General features: G+C 48.3%; 6 protein-coding genes across 6 annotated transcripts; 2 read left to right on the forward strand and 4 right to left on the reverse strand.

Annotated features, from left to right (window-relative positions):
• Positions 1-589: 589 nt before the first annotated feature.
• UREG_04848 (uncharacterized protein) lies at positions 590-3,004 on the reverse strand (the record flags this gene model as incomplete). The annotated part of the gene is made up of 1 exon (XM_002584113.1): positions 590-3,004. One exon carries the CDS (start codon positions 3,002-3,004, stop codon positions 590-592), a length of 2,415 nt encoding a protein of 804 aa, XP_002584159.1.
• Positions 3,005-3,618: 614 nt separating this feature from the next.
• On the reverse strand, positions 3,619-4,726 carry UREG_04849 (uncharacterized protein; the record flags this gene model as incomplete). Its single annotated transcript, XM_002584114.1, has 2 exons — positions 3,619-3,834; positions 3,905-4,726. The coding sequence occupies 2 exons, from the start codon at positions 4,724-4,726 to the stop codon at positions 3,619-3,621; spliced, it is 1,038 nt and encodes a 345-aa protein (XP_002584160.1).
• A 524-nt stretch (positions 4,727-5,250) lies between these two features.
• UREG_04850 (uncharacterized protein) lies at positions 5,251-7,112 on the forward strand (the record flags this gene model as incomplete). The annotated part of the gene is made up of 3 exons (XM_002584115.1): positions 5,251-6,207; positions 6,258-6,757; positions 6,818-7,112. The coding sequence occupies 3 exons, from the start codon at positions 5,251-5,253 to the stop codon at positions 7,110-7,112; spliced, it is 1,752 nt and encodes a 583-aa protein (XP_002584161.1).
• Positions 7,113-7,641: 529 nt separating this feature from the next.
• Positions 7,642-10,677, forward strand: UREG_04851 (uncharacterized protein; the record flags this gene model as incomplete). Its single annotated transcript, XM_002584116.1, has 1 exon — positions 7,642-10,677. The coding sequence occupies one exon, from the start codon at positions 7,642-7,644 to the stop codon at positions 10,675-10,677; it is 3,036 nt and encodes a 1,011-aa protein (XP_002584162.1).
• Positions 10,678-11,405: 728 nt separating this feature from the next.
• Positions 11,406-12,758, reverse strand: UREG_04852 (uncharacterized protein; the record flags this gene model as incomplete). The annotated part of the gene is made up of 3 exons (XM_002584117.1): positions 11,406-11,660; positions 11,873-12,550; positions 12,606-12,758. The coding sequence occupies 3 exons, from the start codon at positions 12,756-12,758 to the stop codon at positions 11,406-11,408; spliced, it is 1,086 nt and encodes a 361-aa protein (XP_002584163.1).
• Positions 12,759-13,355: 597 nt separating this feature from the next.
• Positions 13,356-14,801, reverse strand: UREG_04853 (uncharacterized protein; the record flags this gene model as incomplete). The annotated part of the gene is made up of 3 exons (XM_002584118.1): positions 13,356-13,930; positions 13,987-14,458; positions 14,583-14,801. The coding sequence occupies 3 exons, from the start codon at positions 14,799-14,801 to the stop codon at positions 13,356-13,358; spliced, it is 1,266 nt and encodes a 421-aa protein (XP_002584164.1).
• Positions 14,802-15,268: the final 467 nt, after the last annotated feature.

The raw sequence follows: 15,268 nt of genomic DNA on the forward strand, positions 1-15,268 counted from the left end.
CACACTTTGTGTTGTCCTCTCCTTTTGGCCCGGCCCGGCCTCCTATGTTTGATCAACTTGCAATCACGACATTTCTCAATTAATTTGATGAAACCCTATCCGCTTTCTAGAATGACAAAATGCAACCAAAGCTTGAACACGGGGTTACTCGAATATGTGACAACCTGGAGCCTTCGCCAAATATGAGAAGTGGACTAGCCCAATTCCCAATGAAAGCGCCACGGCAATGAGGCACTATCCACATGGTTTTAACAACGAGCCACCCCGTCAAAATGCTGGGGGCCCCGCACATGGCACTATCAAATTTTCGGGCTTTACAACAGCATTCTAATGGGAAAAAAGCATGCGTGCATCGGTTGATCTCATCCTTCCCGATAACCCCACACATTTTAACAAACTATTGGGGTATTGATCGGGTAACCGGCAATTCTGCAGTCCACAAAGAGCTCGCTTTCAAACTGCGACATAAGTTGTCGACGTCGTACGTAAGGTATGTTTTTTCCGGTTTGCTATCCTGGTTTTCGATGCGCAGGTTGACGGCTTTCGGGATGCTTTCTTGAGACTGAGTTGCCGCAGCGGAGCTCGAATGTTATGGCTGGGTCCTGCGATCCGCTAGCGACAGGATTTCCTCCAAAGACTCCCTGACCTGTTTACACGTTGATCTTCTCCGTGTACCAGGCTCTACCATACTGATGATACATCGTTCCAATTTCTCAGACATTGACAATGCAGTACCCTCATCATCAACGGCTGGACCAGGGAGATCGACCTTGGTTTTAAAATCCGCCGGTAATATGGGTTCAGGTTTCACTTCATCCAGTAATACGCTAGAGCTCGAGGCACGTTTCGCCCAGCTAAAACTATTCGGGGAACAAGTCAAATCCGACAATACCATCTGTCGTTCCATGCGTGTGTCGAACTTGTACAGTAGTTCAAAAAGTATGACGCCGAGGGCATAGACGTCTAATGACTCGTGAATGTAATGTTCTTCAGGACTAGCCCCTGCGCAGTCACAACGCGGGTTTTCATTGTTTTCTCCAACATTAGCATGTAACCTAGCTCCTCTACGGCCACGAGCATCATGCCTACACTGACATACCGGTGGGCGATAGAACTCAGTGCCAACGGGGCCAAGTTTGGTAGGGATGCTAGACTTGTTCTCATCTTCGGGGGAGGTGTCTGCAACCAGGCCAAAGTCGCCAATCCGTGGAATTGTGTAGTGGGAACTAGATTTGCCATCTGTTCCACAACGCAAACAAGCTATTTCGTCCCGCTTTGCGGAAAGAGAGAGAAAGACATTTGCTGGTTTTAAATCTCGGTGGATAATTCCTTGCGTATGGAGGTATTCCACCCCCGATAGGATCCCTAGGAAGATTTTAAGGGACGGGATAAGGTGATAACAGTGGCGCGGTGAGCTTTTCTCGGATCCTTCGCTTTCGGGACGGAGATATTTTGCTAAACTTAGTGGATGCAAAGACATTTGTATGTGAAGCGTGATGGGCGATAGCTTGCCACCAGCGGCCGCATTTTGATCCACATGGACGGACATATTCCCTCCTGCTCCATCGGAGAACACATCACTGTCCAAAGCACTTGTCGAGGTCTGCGCGTGGCCATGCGCCTGATGGCTCAACGGTCGTCCGATTGATTCAACCTCGTTGTCCTCGCGATCGTCATAACTCTTCCCTCCGAAGCTTTTCCGGGAATATCTGGATTCTGTTCTGTTACTAGTCCCCCGCCGGGATTCCGGAGACTCTGATAGCGATATTGCTTCAACGAAGCCAATCTCGTCTTTGGACGAGGCTTCGAACCGGATCCCGTGACTGGATTCTTCAAAAATGATACCATGGCTTGATTCGTCCTCAGCCATAGATCCTTGGCTTAAAAGACCCAGAGGTTTGTTTGCAGGCTTTGGCGTCCCCAAAGGGATTTGAATTGTATTATATTCGGCCCAAGCACCAAAATATCTCACGACATTGCTGTGATCTAACCGCGCCAGTGTCCTGATCTCTTTCAGGATGTGATCCAATTCTTGTAAGCCCCGGTCTTGGAGCTGTTTCAACCTTTTGGAATTCAATGGGATCTTTTTAATCGCATACATTTGACCATCAACATAATGTCTAGCTCTGTATACGACGCCATAAGAGCCTTTTCCTATCAAGGATTCTTCTTCAAATTCTGTCGCGTATCTTGACATCAAAATACTCGGTTTATATGGCTGGTAAACGCCGGGTAAACCAGTGAACGGAAGATAATTCGTTGGCTGCACTTGTGACATGTGCGTAAAATTCATCGCAGCTGGTAGACGGTCAGGAAACCCGACTTCGGTTCCACTGGCCAAGAGTTTTTGGACGTTCGGCCTATTTTCTGTGCTTGGAGATGACCTTTTCTCCCGCGGTTCTGCCCAGTCTCTCGTTGGATTTTCAGTAGTACGGCGACTTAGCACAACACGGCTTTCACTTCTCATTCCTTGAGAGGGTCCTTGAGCATTCAGGTCCAATCCTTCCAAGGCGGGCAGTCCAAGGACATCTAGAGTGTCCCGATAATATTTCCGTGTAATTTCCCAGTCGTCGCCATCAACACCCGCAGCCACGACCCCATTGGCAGACAGGAACTGAGACTTATGGGTGTACAGGCGTCGTCCCAGTATCCGGGCTTCAGGCGAGTCGCGAGTATATTTTCCATGACTTCCCGCTTGTTCATTGAGAATTTCAGTAGCCTTTGAAAGGCAATAGTATTCGAGGAGAGCTGTGGTCATCATAGCCGCGTGGCCTTCTGCATCTAAACCAGCTATTTCGTGTTCTGGGTCTCTGTGCTCCAGCGCGCCTTCAAACGAACCCGAAACGGCATCGTCGAACGAAAGTTGACGGCTATGGCCCTCATGGGCTCTAGTTGCATTTTCGTGATGGTAGCTTGGATTTGTTTCATCATTGGCCTCGTGGTTCTCAAATATATCATCCTCATCGGAAGACGATAGGTCACCCGGCGAGCGAAACAGAGACATTAGGGTATCAACAAAGAGGTCGTGTCTTTAACTTTAATGGAAACAGAGCGTAAGAGTAATCATAAATTCAAGATCGATCATAGGTGTCATGGAATCGCGAACCAAACCGCGGGATTCATAGGATGTACAGCGTGCTCATCAGCGGCAGTGGTTGACGGGCGGGGGTTCGGGGATTAAACAAATCAACAGAAGAGAGAACAAATCCCCAAGATCACAATTCACTTGACGTGCAATTGGCGCATCCCGAAATGTCGAAAGTTCCCAGTCATATTGAGACGAAGCCGAATCGTTGATGCGTGAAGGTGTTTGGATGCGTGTTTGGGCCTGTCAACAAGTTCGTGAATGCTGAGATTCGATTCGCTTCCATACGATTCAAAAGGCCAGCCTGTCGCCATGACAGTCGTAAGGCAGCAAAACATGCAGAAGTCGCTTCATTTTAGTCTCTCAGCATTGAAGAACTTGGGGTGTTTAATTGAAGATCCTCAACTTCGCATGAAGAGCAGCCAGGATGTTAACTAACTATAGGTTGGGCCTCAAGCGTCGTTGCCACCCATCAAGACTTGGGTTTGCTGCCACTTTTCAAGACTCAGATTTGGCTATCGCAACTGGCTACTTTATAAAGCGTTCCTCACTTTTTTCACATAGATAATTGCTTTACCGTATATCCTTCTTGCTTGGAGGTCTTCCATCGCTACTTTTACTGCATCTAGACCATGGTACTTCCTTGGGTAAACAACTGGTTTGATGGCACCTGAATCAATCATTTCCATGAGACCTGCCCATACCTGTTCCGACTCCTTTGGATCCCTGCGGTCTGTGTCTCCATATCGCTAGCAGTTGAAAGGGAGGTTAGTTCGCCCACCTTGATTAACAGTGGAAGAATACGCAATGGGCACTCACGTAGCCAATTATCACGGCTTGCTTTAGCAATATTCGGTTTGTTGTGAGCTGTTCCATAATGCCTCCCCGCCCGGCAAAGCCAACTAGAACTATCTTTCCTCCCGCAGGCCTCAGGCAACGAATACTCTCCTTAACGAGTCCAACGTTGTCGATGACAACATCCACGCCAGAGCCACCCGTTACGCTCTTTACTTGATTCTCCCAGTCAGGGCCAGCGCCAGTTGCCACAATGCTATCGACACATCCCAGTGATCGCAAGGCGTTTGTCTTCTCAACGTCTTTCGTATCCCTGATGCCCGCGATGACTTGAGCTCCCAAGGCTTTTGCAATTTGGCAAGCATATACACCTATACCACCAGCAGCTCCGTGGACCATCACCCAGTCGCCTTTCTTGACCCCTCCCCTTAATGCAACTGCGCCATATGCAACGTTTGCCGTTGCAGCGAGCCCAGCTGCGCTTTCAAACCCCCAATCGGCGGGAATGTGGCGAAGCGCTCGTTCTGGGACTAGAATCTGTTCGGCATATGCACCTAATCCTGAGCCAAAAACGTTGTCTCCTGGATTGAATCGTGCGTTATGAAGGCTATATCCAACGGCGAGAACCGTGCCGGCGAATTCCAGTCCAAGCGTGAAGGGAGGACGGATCAGTGAGGTGTTGTTCTGGTGTTTCCCTCGGGCATAGAGCAGGTCGACATGGTTCAATGCTGTGCAGTGGATTGCAACGAGGATTTCTCCGGGACCGGGGCTGGGTGGAAGAGGGACCTTCTGGGGTCTGAGGGAGGAGACGGAAGACACAAATTCTGTGACGCGGATCGCTTCCATGACGGGGCAGGCTGTGATGTGTCGCGATTCTAAAATGTACCGGGGGGAGCTCAGGTCGATTCAGCCCGGGCAAATCTCCCACCGCATTGATGCCAAAGACACCTCCCCATCCCAGTGAACGCAAAGCAGTCGTTCGGCTTGCCGTCTCTGCTGTTGACTCGGCCCGCGACTTGATTGCTGGCTGTTTGCCGAACCTCGGGAGTGATTACATAAGACGCGATGTCTTGGCATATGCTGAGTAACACGCCAAGCCGCAGTAAACAAAGCAAACAGCCAGCTGATGACGACGTCGCTGGAGAAGGGGCGGATCCGCTGCTCACGCTTTCCCCTGAATTGGCCCGTGTTGGGGCGGTCGAAAGATGTGTATTTGCTTCTTGTGTGTCATCTTGCAGCTTTTGTCCGTCAGGCTGCATGGAATAAGGATGGAAGTACGGAGTATCTAATGTTCGTTGATCCCACCCGTCATTTGCTGCTCTGTTGTTTGCTGTTCTATCCTTTTGCTTTGCGTTTGATGCTTCCGTGCTATGGCTATCGCGAGAAGATGGATATTGGTGTTGGTTGTCTCATTCTGTTTCCTATTTAGTCTCCTCCACATCAATTCCGCTACCAATTCCCGTTTGTCGAACTTGCCCTCGAAGGAACGTCCGCCTCGACATTGGTGGAAACACTATGTGCATGAGTATCCCGTGACGTCTTTGATTTCTCTCCCGACTGGGACCCCGAAGCCGATACCGCCAATACAGTTTCAATTTGGAGATGAAGACCCGAAGTCCAAGGCCCTCCGCGAACAGCGCCGGGAGTCTGTCAGGGCCGCTTTTCTACACACTTGGGAGGGATACAAGACAAGAGCCTGGGGCCACGACGAGGTTGGACCAGTGCATGGAGATGCGAGAAGTACCTTTGGCGGCTGGGGTGCAACGCTGGTGGACAGCCTGGATACGCTCTGGATTATGGGACTGAAAGAAGAATTTGAGGAGGCCGTCAGAGCAGTGGAACACATCGATTTTTCATATTCGGAAGAGGCCATGCTGAATGTTTTTGAAACTACAATCCGTTATCTTGGTGGGTTTCTTGCCGCTCATGATTTGACCGAGGGTGTCTATCCGATCCTCCTTCAGAAAGCTGTGGAGGTGGCCGATTTGCTCTATCTGGCGTTTGATACGCCAACTCGGATGCCCGTCCTGCGCTGGTTCTGGCAAGGAGCCCGAGACAATCTACCACAAGAAGCCAGCCATGCAAATATTCTGGCAGAATTAGGCTCGCTCTCGGTGGAATTCACCCGTCTATCGCAACTTACTGATGACTCGAAATATTTCGATGCGATCCAGCGTATCACAGACGTGCTTCAAGAGAATCAAAATGGCACCAAACTACCGGGGATGTGGCCACTCGGCATCGATGCCCTTGCCCCTAGTTTTACTGCCGATCGACGCTTTACTTTGGGTGCCATGTCTGATTCCCTCTATGAATACTTACCAAAGGTAAAGTTCGTTGAATATGTCAGTATCCATCCCACAACTAATTTCTGCAGGAGTACCTGATGCTTGGTGGGCAATCGTCACAATATAGAGAGATGTATGAAACTGCTATGGAAGTAGCGCGGAAACATTTACTTTTCCGCCCCCGAACGAGCACCGGCGAGGACATTTTAATCTCCGGGACTGCACACGTGGCCTCCAAATCAACAACCAATCTCAACCCTGAAGGACAGCATCTCACTTGCTTTTCGGGCGGCATGATAGCGCTAGCTGCGAAAATCTTTGATCTACCAGGGGACCTCGAGATTGGCAGGAAATTGACAGAGGGATGTATCTGGGCTTACCGGAGTATGCCCAGCGGTATCATGCCTGAAATCTTTACTGCTGTCCCCTGCGCCGAAGATGAAGACTCTCAATGCACCTGGAGTCCTCGTTTTTGGTTTCGTACGGAAGATGACGAGAAGATGACTACGGCTGAGCTCGAGAAAAAGGCCGAAGACCAAGGGCTAATCCCCGGCTTTCTCAGAGTTAACAATGCACAATATCATTTAAGGTATGTGTATGCCCATGATATGCCTGTCTTATCGCAACTAACCAGTCTGTTATTGTACAGGCCGGAGGCAATAGAATCTGTATTTATTTTGTATCGCATCAGCGGCGATCAAAGCCTTCAAGACAAAGGCTGGGATATGTTCACTGCCATTGAAAAGCACACTCGCACAAACATTGCATACGGATCTCTTAATGATGTCACATCACCAAAACCAGAGATCTTGAATGAAATGGAATCATTTTGGACTGGTGAAACTTTGAAATACTTCTACCTTTTGTTTAGTGACCCGGATCTTGTTAGTTTGGATAAGTATGTTTTTAATACTGAAGCTCACCCGCTCAAAAGACCTTCATAGATCCCCTGACCAGGATCATTTTTCAGCTTTTTGGGCTATATACAACTCGCATCCAGTGGGTTTGGGCTATTCCTGTAGAAGGATATATAGACTTTTTTTGGCAAAAAGTTATCACTTGTCACTCTTCATGTCTTCTGGCTTTTCTCTGCCTGTATTGATACATAAGTTCTGCGGAAATCGAGGTTTTACAGGGTCTGAAATCTGCATCTACTCCGACTCAACATTATCCTTACTAAGGGGGACTAAAATTAGCTGCATGACATGGACTTGTAATGTGTTGTAGTCGCACCAACCTGCTCAGTGCTCACATTTGTTTGTTCTGAGATAGCCCCTTGTTCCTTGCCTAGCACCTAGTTAACTAACTCACTCGTAATGACTAAGCTGAACCCTAGCCTCTGATGTCACTCGCAAGATCTACCTAGAGCTGCTTTGCCTGGGATGAGATGTTGTTAAGAAATGGCCAACAGAGAAAAGGGCTAAACACAGCTACAGCATTGACCGCTGTGATATCGCATGCTAGTTGCATCACATGGAGAGCTTTGACGATGTGGCTCTTTCTGCTAACGCCTCGTCTGAGACCATTGCGCTCGGCGAGCAGTCAGCTGGACCACCTGAAAGCCTCGAGATTGACAGTGCCCTTTTAAACGGCAACGATCACGCCGGAGCAAACCAAGATGCGTTACAGCAGGGCCTTCCGGAGCAACAGCGGGACGCGAATGAATCCGACGATAATCCCCCCGCCTTCCCGCAACTACTCTACCAGCGCCGGAACTCGATCGATATGCCCATATTTGACGGAGATGGAGACGGCGGTGATGAAGAACCCAGTGTTGCAAAGTCGTTTGAACGATCGTCCTCTCCCAATGGCACGACACAAAGAAGTCGAGAGGGCGGCGATGAAAGGCCCGGTGAAGATGGGATTTCGCGAATGCATAAGTTCTCGCTGTACGAAACGTCGACGCGATACTATATGGTCGGGATGGATCTACTGGGTAAGCGCTTTCGAATTTTGAAAATCGATCGAACGTCAGAATCCGACGACCTGGTCATTTCGGAGGATGATATGGTGTATACAAAGCGAGAAATGAACGAGCTTCTAGACGCCGTGGATGACGGGAACAAGAGCTCCGGGGGCTTGAAACTGCGCTGCAGTGCCTGGGGGCTCCTTGGCTTTATAAAATTTACGGGAACCTATTACATGCTGCTTGTGACGAAACGGAGTCAAGTCGCCATGATCGGTGGGCATTATGTTTACCAGATTGATGATACCCTACTAGTTCCCCTAAGCCCTACCAACTCCAGCAAGACCAAATCCGAGAAACATGCCGAAGAGGCAAGGTTCATCAATATTATGAGCAACGTTGACTTGACGCGTTCGTTCTATTTCAGCTATTCATATAACATCACTCAAACACTGCAACAAAATATTGCATCCGAGAGGGAGGCGCTCGAAACGGGCCAGCCAGGTGTCAATGGCTACAACCTCAACTCCATGTTTGTTTGGAACCACTACCTTTTGATGCCAGTTGTTAGTTCATTGAAAAATGCGTACGACTGGTGCCTACCGATAATTCATGGCTATGTGGACCAGTCATCAATGTCTGTCTACGGCAGACTGGTGTTTATCACCCTTATTGCGCGACGGTCCAGATTTTTTGCGGGTGCGAGATTTCTTAAGCGCGGGGCCAACGACCTGGGTTATGTCGCCAACGATGTTGAAACAGAGCAAATAGTCTCAGAGATGCTGACGACTTCCTTCCATAACCCTGGGCCAAAGCTTTATTGCAATCCGCACTACAGTTCATATGTTCAACATCGTGGAAGCATCCCGCTTTACTGGACCCAGGATAGTACTGGAGTCAGCCCAAAACCGGACATTGAGCTAAATCTCGTTGATCCGTTTTATTCCGCAGCCGCACTCCATTTCAACAACCTTTTTGAAAGATACGGCGCTCCTATCTATGTTTTGAACCTCATAAAGTCAAGAGAACGCGTTCCTAGAGAGTCGAAGCTTCTGGTAGAGTACACGAATGCAATAAATTATCTCAACCAGTTTCTGCCAGAAGATAAAAAGATTATCTACAAGGCCTGGGATATGAGTCGTGCTTCTAAAAGCCGTGACCAAGACGTCATCGGGACATTGGAAGATATTGCAGAAGATATTATACCCAAAACGGGTTTCTTCCAAAATGGCGAATCCCCAGAAACTAGTTTGAAGATGCAGAATGGTGTTGCTAGGACCAATTGTATTGACTGTCTTGATCGGACGAACGCGGCTCAGTTTGTGATCGGCAAACGAGCTTTGGGGCATCAACTGCATGCGCTTGGGGTTATTGATCGTACCACTGTTGATTACGACACCGATGCCATCAATATGTTTACTAACATGTGGCATGCTCACGGAGATACAATAGCTGTGCAGTACGGTGGTTCACATCTTGTCAACACGATGGCTACATACCGGAAGCTCAATCAGTGGGCGGGACATTCTCGAGACATGGTAGAAAGCTTTAAGCGTTTCTATAACAATTCCTTTCTTGATGCCCAGAGGCAGGAGGCATATAACCTTTTTCTAGGGAATTACGTGTTTTCTCAAGATCAACCTATGCTGTGGGACCTTGCAACTGATTATTATCTGCACCATTCGGATCCACGGACATGGTCAGAAGCCAATAGGCATAACTATATCAACTGGTATACTCCAGAATTCTTGATCAAACGGCAAATGCCTCTTGCTGTATGGCCCAGTGACAAGCCCAAAACTCCTATCCGGTTCTTCGACGACTATTGGCTAGAATACTATAGGCCTCTAGCCGTATCCTCCTTTTCAAAAGTGTTCGCATTCAGAATGAAGTCTACTCTTCACAACCTCCCATTTCGGACCACTCAGCAAGGCAGGTATGACCTCAGCCCATTTGTTGTTCGAATCGACCATGAAACAGAGCCTCGTGAAAAGAAGACTCCACGCAAGGAACCGCTTGTTATTCAACAGCCTCTCGACGGGTCAACCGAAGATGGTCGCTCCACCGGTTCCGTTAATGAGCCGCTTCCGCCATCAGAACCACTTCGACTTTGGCTTCAGCAGGCTTCCAGAAGCAAACCTTCCAGTCAAGGAAGCGTCCTTAATCCAGAGCTCTTCCCGCCACCTCTGGTGACTACGAACTCGGACTTTCTTAGCCAGAAAGCGCAGAAAAATCAATATAATGTCAACCAGCTTGTCAAAGAATCATTGAATCCAACCATTTCCGCATCCGAAGCCGAAGAGTACGAGCGGTATATAAATCATCCACTGAAGGTTCCGTTGGTGGTGACGTCCGAATCGCCAATAACAGCAGCTGCAGGTCATAAGGATCTTGATTTGGTCGACTATGTAAATAAGGTATTGCTCGAAGATGCAGCTCTGGATGCATTGGCGGAGGATAATCTAGCGGATTATATCGAGTTTCTAAACGCAAGGGAGGAAGGTTTGACGGTAATCAAGGAGGATTACGATAAGAAAAGGTACAAGAGGTATAGGCAGTGGTTGAAGGGGAAAAGTTTGTTCAAGCAAGGCATTGATCTGTAAGGGAGCAATCTTCCTTTTCCACGACGAGAGGCGTTTTAAATTCTATGATACCCGTGGGATATACCCGTAATAAAAGCTCGTTTTATTGTACTCCTGTATTGAGCTTCCGTCACAGGTAGATTTGGTAGGGCTCGCATATCCATAATGATAGCGTTTCACTATCCTGATAAAGGCACCAAGGTCATTGCAAAAGCCCCCGTAACCTCTCGTCCCCAGTAAGCAACTCCATAAACTCGGCACTAACATCAATTTTCTCTCCCTCTCCCTCCAAGATTACCTCCTCCAATACAGCTTTCAAAATCTCAACACAGGTTATTAGGGCCCGTTTGAGTTCTAACAACTGTTGGAGTCTACCTTCTTGCTCGTTTCCACTCCCTTCAATGTCCTCTTCATCTTGCTTAAGCTGCAACCAGCACCCACAGATACCGGCCAGAAGCTCCGCCCTCCACCTCCAAACTCTCGGCCATGCAGATAGGATCAGCCGCTGGGTGCATTGGACTGCAGAAACAAGTAAGGGTAAATAGGCTGTCCCAAAAGGGTTTGTTAGTGTTAATGTTAGTATCGGGATAATCTCCTGCAGGTACTTTACAGCTTCGAGGCCCAGTTCGTTTACGGCAATTGCTAGTTGGTCGAGTAGAAGTGCAGATAGTTGGGGATATGGAAACGAGGAGATATTTGTATCTTCTGACGGACGCGGGGAGCTGATGTGAGTAAAAGAGGAAATAATGTTATGGCGCAAAAGACGTGTCAGAATGTCTTTTCGCAATTGGGACTCTTGCTCTTCGCTTGTACGCTGGGATGGCGCTGGGTTGTAAAATTTCTTTGAGGGAGGAGAAGCGGGAAATCTCGTTCGAATGACGGAGAATAAAGCTGGGTATGCGGACTTTAGAAGGTGAATTGACTGATCCTCGGGGGTTAATGTAGGAAGGGACAAGAGACATGGTGTGAGGGCCTCCTCGAAGACAGAGTCGAGGTTGGTACGGCTGAGGATGTCGGATTTAGCTTGCTCAAGAGGTGATAAGAGTTGACTAAGTATTTTGCAGCCATGCGCTTTAAAAGGCAGGCTTTCGTCGTCTATAAATGATAAAATGGGCGGTATAAGCAAAGAGAGCTGGCCCTCAATTGTCGAGGCGTCCGAAGCCTTTTCATCGTTAGAATCACAGTACTTAAGAAGGGTATTTTTAAGAAAACGCACCGTATATTGGCCGATAGTCCAGGAAAGTATCGTCACCACAAAAACGTCTTTGTGTTTCCATGGTTTTGAGCTTTTATCAAAAAGACCCGGGTCAAACTTTGGCTGCTTGACAGGGTGCACGTCTTTCCGGCCAGCAGAAGTGATCGCAGGAGTCTTTGTTTTCAAAAATGAAGATTTCACAAACCGCGTGAGGACATCCTCAAAGAGGGTACTCTTAGTCTGACATAACCTTCCGTATGGTTTGAGGAGGAAGTTTGCTGCCGAAGCCGCTGTTGGTGTCGTCCAGGGATCGCTTGGATCCGTAAAGGCCGCCAGCACGGCAACCGAATGCGGTGGATCGGTAGTTTCATCAATAGGAATAAATCTGTAAAGCTCCTTTAATAATGTCAATCCTAACGTCGCTTTAATTCGAGCGTTTTTGAAACCAAGGAGCTGCTCCCTGGTCGCATCTATTGGAAATTCAGCATATATCCTTCTTGAAATCAGCCGTGAGAAATCTGAAGTACCGGTAGCTAGCTGTACTTTTTCCCATATCCCTTCAAATTCTGCAAGAGGCAATATGGCACTTGAAACCCATGAGATGAGGCCGTCTGCAGCCCTCCTCTCGTCTTCGACCAAGGCCTTTTCGGGCTCAACACTTTTCACAACCATCTGCACAACTAAGATATTTTCGCAAATCTGTGCAAGTCTGTTAGACGGAAAGCTTCTGCTTCCAGAATCTTGGGGCCCTTACATCTAGATCTGTCGTTGGCTTTTCGTTGGCTTCAATATCACCTAGTAGGGCCCTAAAGCTGACCCCTTGGATGACTTCGAAGTCATCATGGAAAGTATCATCGATATCAGCACTTTCTAACCAGTTGCGGGCTGCGATCCGATAAGAATCCATGCTATAAAGGACGAATTTGATATGGTTTTGACGGACACCTCTCCAGCTTTTTGTAGTCGACGAAGGATGGTTTCAATCGATGTTTGTTTAATGGGGATTTTGGTGCGGATAGGGTTCAAAGCCAGTCTCTCGCTCAATGCAAACCCCCTTTGTACGGCTCACAGGTTACCAGATTGACAGCCAGGCAGCCAAAGGTTGCATACATATTTACGATTAGCTATTTGATTCTATTGGAGCTGACGGAGGCAATCTCTAGAAGCCGCAAAGAAGTGCGCGAAAAATCGATGCTAGTCAACATTTCTTTTTCTTCTGAGCTGAAGTCAGGTCTAATTCTTCTTTCCGCCGGCGTACTACGGCTATCGCGCCCCCTTCATCTGCGTCTTCTGGGTTTCTAAGCTGCCACTCGATCACCATATCCAGTGCTTTCGACATCCAGGGCCCTGGCTTCACACCCAACGCCGATGCAAGTTGATGCCCATTGGCAAGGGGTCGCAAAGAATCCACATTCAGCAGATCCTGCTCTTTGAGATATGAAAGGAATTGCTTATACTCTTGGAATACTTTAAGGGGCTCGTTAGCGTCTGTGTAAGAGTGAGACTAGAAGGACTTACCCGTTCTCGGTTCTTCCCCATGCATTGTCTCCAGGATTATAGCCTGAACAACACACAGACGCCAGTCGGCACCCATTAGACGAATGGAATGACCAAGTCTCCAGCGAATATCAGGTAATGTCTGGCCAAGTTCGCGTTTCAAGAACGCTGATTTGAGGTCAGAAACATCCCTGTAATATTTGACAGTAGATTTCAAAATATTAAATGTCTTATTGTCAGCTCTCAGACTATCCCGAGCTACCGTTGCTGCTCTGGGGGGTAGTTCCTTTCTGTTGGGCAGAGCTGCTACTTGTGGGACCACTGCCCAGGGAGACAAAGCTGCTAGCATCCAGGAATGATATACATCATCTTTATCCCGGAGAAGGACATTGCGTAGAAAAGCGCGGTCTTGCTGTGTAGCAAATTCCTGGTCATAATTATCATCAAGTATAGCCATAAGCGGCTGGTAAGCCCGACTCCAACAAGACACGTCGACAACAACATCATCTTGGTGATTCGCAAATATGGTATCATAGAGTTTAAGGCGGTCTATAATATGCAGTGCCCTGAGGGGATCAGGCCCTAGAGATAATAAATGTAAGTATTGAGAGGAGGAAGTGCTTCGACAGGCAGCTTACCTTTGAGCATCTTCTCAACTTCAGCGCCGATTCTTTCCTGGCTAATTTTCAATTTAAGAGCGCTCTTGATATCGTCGTGTTGCATGGCATCCTCTGTAAGTGGATGAATTCGATAGCCAAGTCTACTAGAAAACCGAATCAAACGCAAAACTCGTAATGGATCATCTTTAAAAGTCTGGTACGGTTGAAGAGGCGTGCGGATCAGTTGCGAGTTTAGATCCGCTATGCCCCTGCCGGTGAAATCTTCAATGGATGATGTATGAAGATTATAAAACAAAGCATTCAGCGTCGCATCTCTGCGGAGAGCATCTTCTTCGGCGGTGCCAAATTCCATTTCCGGATGCCGGCTGTGGTCCGAATAGGTTTCCTTTCGTAAATTCACCAGGTCAACTTCTAATCCAAAGATCTTCGTGGCCACCGTTTCCAGATGCTTGGACTTTTCCGGGATTTGCTTCAATCTTGTGAAGGCCGCCTATCACACTTTTGAGAGCATCGTCTGAGTGGAATCTCTTATACTTCTCCAGATGGTCGGGGTTATCTAGGTATTCCTTCAGCTCCACCCCGAACTTGTAGCCGGTCATAGTGCTGATACCGACATCGATATCATGGCTTTCCACTCCCAGTAATTTATCGCGAACCCAACCTCCCGTGAATCGTAGCACCAGTTCACCGGCTGCAGACTCATTGCCGTTCCTGACGCCCTTTTGTTTAATATATTCCACCACGTCGAGTAACAGGTGCCGCAAAGTTTTCTCGATTCGAGTCAACTCGACAGCTGGAGCTGTTTCGGCCGCAACGTCTGTTTCCACTGCCATAGCGGCAGTGGAGCTGCAGGATGTCCGCCTTCGTTTGGCAGGCGGTTCGTAGGATTGAGCCCTGTGTGTTTTCGCGGGCATAAAATGAAATGGAGAATATCGCCGTACAAAACGATCCCGACAACTATAATGCGTGGGGAGTAGAGCGAATTGGTTGCTGGTCCGCGAGGGCCGGATGGTTGCGGGCGGGAAAGACGAGACGACGACACGGAGCGGGATGCGAGGAGGCATTTATAGGTGAAAGGTGAGCACCAAACTGCGAGTTACATTGTGAGTCACAGCGACAATCCCATGATCATGAATCCTGAAAACGGGGCAAAGCAGGTCTTTATGTCATGGCATGAAGAGTGTTGGGTTGATGCTTTGACTCAATCGCTCTTCAAGCCCAACCACCGAACAACGACCTTGTCACCTTTGCCGCAGCCCAACAGACAGCTTCCTAGTCAACAACAAGAGTCCCGTATCGG

The sequence above is a fragment of the Uncinocarpus reesii genome, genomic scaffold (assembly GCF_000003515.1).
Source record: "Uncinocarpus reesii 1704 scaffold_3 genomic scaffold, whole genome shotgun sequence".
In the NCBI taxonomy this organism is placed as follows: domain Eukaryota; kingdom Fungi; phylum Ascomycota; class Eurotiomycetes; order Onygenales; family Onygenaceae; genus Uncinocarpus; species Uncinocarpus reesii.